The sequence below is a fragment of the Orycteropus afer genome, unplaced genomic scaffold, assembly GCF_000298275.1.
Source record: "Orycteropus afer afer isolate SDZICR_OR568_19922 unplaced genomic scaffold, OryAfe1.0 scaffold00116, whole genome shotgun sequence".
NCBI classification, from domain to species: Eukaryota; Metazoa; Chordata; class Mammalia; order Tubulidentata; family Orycteropodidae; genus Orycteropus; species Orycteropus afer.
Genome location: NW_006921703.1, coordinates 2,242,072 through 2,248,015, shown reverse-complemented (window position 1 = coordinate 2,248,015; position 5,944 = coordinate 2,242,072). Strand labels below are relative to the sequence as shown.

The 5,944-nt window shown below is 40.1% G+C and overlaps 1 protein-coding gene across 1 annotated transcript in view; it reads left to right on the top strand.

The window, feature by feature from the left end:
- Positions 1–5,944, top strand: part of DCHS2 (dachsous cadherin-related 2) — a 458,783-nt gene that overhangs the window by 319,027 nt on the left and 133,812 nt on the right. Inside the window, exons 11-12 of the mRNA XM_042781410.1 lie at positions 899–1,033; positions 1,245–1,454. Of these exons, the coding sequence (XP_042637344.1) occupies positions 899–1,033; positions 1,245–1,454 (345 nt within the window). The remainder of the gene's footprint in view (positions 1–898; positions 1,034–1,244; positions 1,455–5,944) is intronic.

Here is a 5,944-nt window from a genome sequence, read left to right as displayed (position 1 = left end):
GTCAGTTAAGAAAAGAACATAGGAAAATGGCTGAAAGGAACTTGTGTAAAATGTAAATAAACTGCAATGGCATGGGATAAACTCAGTTAAGCTAATGGTGTGAATGATTTTCATAACCAGTTCTGGAAACGATGTGATACTTTTCTCAGGGGAAAAATGAAACCACAAAATATGGGAAGAATTAGTTTGGAAATGCATAGTAATATGGTATCACATTTCTCACTCCAGAATGGAGACTGTATGTTATTGTTAGGTACCATCGAGTTGGTTCTGACTCATAGCAACCCTATGGACAACAGAATGAAACATTGCCTGATCCTGACCTATCCTCACAATTGTTGCTGAATGCAAAGTGTGACACAAAGTGAAACAAGAGTACTCATACAAGCAACTCTATGTGCGAGCCTCCTGAGGTTGAGCACAAACAGAATACTGTAACTGAGCATGAGCTTTTAAATAGGTTAGTCTGCGAAATTGTTGTTTGCCCTGCAAGGTTACAATTATGTTATTAATTTACAATCAGGGGTGTTATAAGGAGTAATTAGGAATATGTTGTAGAGTTGAATACTCATAAGAAGTTTTTTATGGGAGGGAAAAAATCTTAAGTATTCACTGTGGGGAAGTCTCATAAAACTTTTAAAAATCAACCATTTCTTCCCAGGAGGCTTTTATTTAGCAGCCACAACCAAAAAAGTTGTTGGTGTGTGTGAGTGCGTGTGTATCTGTGTGTATGTGTGTGTGTGTGTGTGTCTTAACCTTAATTTGAAGGCTGTTTAGGAGTTTGTCTTTCTCATTGACATCCTAGCACTTTCATAGTGAAAGGAATAGGAAAACAGAACTAAGGAATTCCAAAGGGATAATTGCTAAGTTTTTTTCTTTTTCTTTTATTTCCCTAAAGGAATCAATTCCAAGCTTCAGTTTGAAATCATGCCGGGTGCTTCATTTGGGTTTTTCAAGATCAATCCTGATACAGGAGAGGTAGTGACAACCACTGCGCTTGACAGAGAAGTTCAGGAAGTCTTCACCCTCAGAGGTAAGGAATCCCTTGACCATACTTAAAAAAAAAAAAGAAGAAGAAGGAGAAGGCAGCCGGAGATGTGGGTGGTGAATTTCCGCATTTCAGTAGGGTGAAAAATATTACTGAGCCAGTGCTGCCTGATTAGTCTGATGATACATAGTTAGAAAAATGTATTTTAGGAATAAATTAATGGCCACAATCCATGCCATCTTTGTTTCCACAACAGTGCTTGTGCGAGATGGGGGCATCCCTTCGTTGTCCAGCACTGCAACAGTTCTCTGCACTGTCGAAGATGAAAACGATCATGCACCGGAGTTTATTGTCTCCTGGCATAACATTGAGGTTCCAGAAAACCGAGAGCCAGAGGTCGTCTATACTGTTTTGGCCTTTGATAGGGATGCTGGCAATAATGGAGCTGTCGAGTATCACATAATTGGTAAAAATTTTCTTTTTTTAAAAATTCTCCCAGTATACCAAGTTGACATACAGTTGTTAGGGGCCAAAGGATTGGCTTGTCACTCACGAGGATGCCATGCACAATAGAACAGAATGGTGCCCAGTCCTGCACCATCCCTGTGGTGAATTGCTTGATATGGCCTTTCTAGCCATTGTCCTCCATTCTTTGATGTTTTGTAAATCCTATTATCCTGTTTGGGGTGGTGTGGTAGTTAAGGTCAGGTATCAACTTGGCTGGGTCGCTGGTCGTAGTCATTCCCTATAATGACTAGCAATCCTCTCTGTGGTGGGATTTGCCTTCAGCTGCTGATTGTTAAAACCATCCACTTAAGTTATTTCTGTTGGAGCAACACAGGTGAAATGTATCTTGAGTCCTGCCTTGCTGAAGGGTATAATTCAGATCACCACTGTTAGCTTCCTTGAGGGAATGCCTACGAATCTCCTGGGAAGGTATGCCCTCCTCTTGCTCCGTTTTTGTGTTTTGGCTCATCTTCATCTCACCCCTGGATTTGGGACAGCAGCCATCATCTGAGCTGCTGATCGAGGTTCATCAAACCCCAAGAATTGGGAGGATCCTCCATACCTACTCACGGACCTGGGACTCACCAGCCTACCAGCCTCCACCACTACTACGTGAGATGATCCCTTGGGTGTCTGTATTGCAGTGAAATATATAACCCTAAGACAGGGGAAATTACTGGGAGGAGGAGGAGGAGTTAATGTCTGAAATTATGGAGTAGCACAGTAGTTTGGACATTTGGGACATCTTTAACCTCCGCCTCATGGGGAACAGCCTTGTGCTGATCATTCTGAGAGAAATTGTTCAAGCAATCCCCAAAGTTTGTTGTGGTACAGATCGTTGTGATCCATAGAATTTTCATTTGCTGATGAAGGAGAGCGTCCAGACTAAGGCAGGCTAGTTCATCATCATAGCAGCACCCAAGCCTCCACTGACAGATGAGAGGTGACTGCACATAAGGTTCACTGGCCAGGAATCAAACCCAGATCTCCCTCAGGCAAGGTGATAATTATACCACTGAATGACCAATACCTCCTGACACTCACTATCTGGGTGATTATTCTGTGTTTGGTATCTGCTGCCTATGGAATACAAACCCTAAAAGACCTAATTGCTGCCCTGAGTTTACATCTTTACCTCCTTTGCACAGCCACCCTAAACCACTCCCCTCCAAGTTCTTTAAAAATCTGTTGTCTTAGTTATGTAGGGCTACAATAACAGAATTACCACAAGTGGATGCTTCAACAAACAGAAATTTATTTTCTCACAATTTAGGAGGCTAGAAGTCAAAATTCAGGGCACTAGCTCTAGGGAAAGGCTTTCTCTTTCTGTCAACTCTGTAGGGCAGATCCTTGTCTTTTCAGCTTCTGTTTTTTGATTCTTTGTTGATCTTCATATGTCTTGGCATCTGTCTTACCCCATCTTCGCTTGATTGTTTAATCTGCCCTTTTATATCTCAAAAGAGATTGGTTTGAGACACTCTACGTGAGTACTACCTCATCAACATAGCAAAGAAAATACATTCCCAAATGAGATTATTAACACAGGTATAGGAGTTAAGATTTACAGCACATATTTTGTTAAAAATTTTTTTTTATTGTGATTTGGGTGGAAATTTACAAAACAGATTTGTTTTTGTTTCACAGCACCAATTACAATCCCAACAATAAACAACTCTCCTCCCATCTCCTCCTTGTGATCACCCCTTTCATGTGTCTTTCTTATCTATGCATTCCTGTCTATCCAGCTTTCCCCTTATGCAAATGCTGCCCTTCTGATCTTTCATGGCTGATTGATCTAAGAGGTGCATCTCCCTGGGGTAGGTGAGTGCATCTCCCAAGGGTAGGTGTTCTGCTTGTAGGCCTTTCTACTGTTTGGCTGAGAGCTGATCCATGGAAGTGAGTCCAGTCCCAGGCCTGAAGCATAACCCAGGGCCATAGTGTTGGGGGTTTCACTAGTCTCTATCCAATCACTATTTCTGTTCATTTTTGTGTTTTTGAATTTTATTCCACCTTTTTCCTCCAACTCGCCAGGGTGTCCAATTTTGACCCCTTTCCAAGTGATTGGCATTGGTAGCTGGGTACCATCCAGTCTCAGGATCATGGAGGCTAAAATTCCTGTGGTCTGTTCATTAGTCCCTTGGACTAATTGTTTCCATAAGACTTTGATTTTCTTCATTCTTCTTTGCTCCAGATGAGGGATACCAATAGTTGTATCTTACATGGTTGCTTGAAAGCTTTTAAGACACCTGTCGCTACTCTCCAAAGTAGGATGTAGAGCAATATGTTCATGTTCTATGTTGTGCTAGTTGAGACCATGGCCATGTGCCCACAGGCCTGGTGACTCACTCACTCAAGGTGCTTGGTTGTCGCTGAGAAGTGATTCCAACCTTGCCCCCTGTTAGTTCTGTAATATATATGGGTATTTTTGAAGCATAAATACACATGTAGGCATGCCATCAGCCAAATCTATCTATGGTCACGGATACATTCCCATTTGCCTACCCACACCTGATCTTCTCACCTGTTTATATATATACCCATAGGCTAGTGTTTATTGTTACTGCTAATGCAGTATTGTATATGTAATAGTATTTGCCTCTGTTGTCTATACTTTTTTTGCACCTCTGTGTTTCCCTATTATTATTGTGCTGGTCACACACTGTTGTTATATTGCATTTCCCTTCACCCAAATTAACACATGACTCTTAACTAGTTAAAAATTTTCCCTCCCCTTCTCTCCCATCCCTGTAACCACCAAGGTAAAGCTTTCCTTGACTTTTTATAATAATGGACTCATATAATATTTTTCCTTCTATGTTTGGCTTATTTCACTCAGCACAATGTTCTCCAAGTTCATCCATGCTATGAGGTGATTCACAGATTCTTCTTTAATGTTATTATTCTTTAATGTTGCATAGTATGCCATTGTGTGAATGTACCATAGTTTATCCATTCATCTGTTGATGGGCATTTAGGTTGTTTCCATCTCTTTGCTATAGTGAATAACACTGTGATGAACATGGGTATGCATATTCTATTTTGTGTTCTGGATCTTACCTCTTTAGGATATATTCCTTGTAGTAGAATTGCTGGATAAAATGGTATTTCTATTTCCAACTTTTTAAGAAAACACCATACCATTTTACATAGTTGCTGTACCATTTTACAGTCCTACCAACAGTGTATGAGAGTTCCAATCCTCTACACCCTTGCCGGCATTTGTTTTTTTCTGCCTTGTTGAACTTTGCTGTTACTGCTGAGGTGAGATGATATCTCATTGTTGTTTTGATTCACATCTCTCTAATGGCTAATGATCAGGAACATTTCCTCATGTGTTTGTTGGCTACCTGTATATCTTCTTTAGTGAAGTGTCTGTTCATGTCCTTTGCCCAGTTTTGAATTGGAGTGTCTTTCTGATGATGAGGTGTTGAGGTTTTCTGTAAATTTTTGAGATAAGTCCTTTGCAGATATGTTGTAGCCAATTTTTTTTTTTTTTCCAAATCTGTAAGTTCTCTTTTTGCTCTTTTGGAGAAGTCTTTAGATGTGCATAAGATTATAATTTTTAAAAGGTGCCTGTCATTTAGTTTCTCTTCTGCTGCTTGTGCAATTTGGGTTATGCTTGATAGTCTGTTTATGGCATAAATTAGGACCCCTAGGTTTATCCTTATTTTATCTTTGATGTCCTTTAAGGTTTTGGGTTTTACATTTAGGTCTTTGATCCATCTTGAGTTCATTTTTGTGTATGATGTGAAGTATGGGTCTTGTTTCATTTTTCTGCATATGGATATCCAATTTTTCCAGTGCCTAAAACATTTGACTGCTAACCAGAAGGCCACCAGCCACTCCTCAGAAGGAAGGTTGGATAATCTACTTTCATAGTGATACCACCTCAGAAACCCAAGGAGGGGTGGCTATGAGTCAGATCTGACTCAACATCAGTGAGTTCGTTTTTTTGTTTTTCTTAAAGAGGCTTTCTCTCCCCAATTTAATGGTTTTCAGCCCTTTGTCAAAGATCACCTGTCCATAGACGGAGGGGTGTATTTCTGGATTTTCAATTCTGCTCCACTGGTATATTTTGTCTATCAGTCATTTTACAAATACTTCACTGTTTTGACTACTGTGGCTGTATAGTAGGTTTTGAGATTGAGAAGTGTGGGACCGCCTATTTTGTTTTTCTTCTTCAGTAGTGCTTTGCTTATCCAAGCTCTCTTTCCTTTCCATATAAAGCTAATGATTGTTTTTTTTTCCATGTTTTAAAAGAATGCTGATGGAATCTGGATCAGGATTGCATTAAATGTACAGCTTACTTTGGGTAGTCTTGACATTTTCACCATATTCAGTCTTCTTATCCATGAACATGGAATGCTCTTCCATTTGTGGAGGTCTCTTGTAATTTCTTGGGAGCTCTGGTGGCATAGTGCCTAAAGTATTTGACTGCTAACCAGAAGG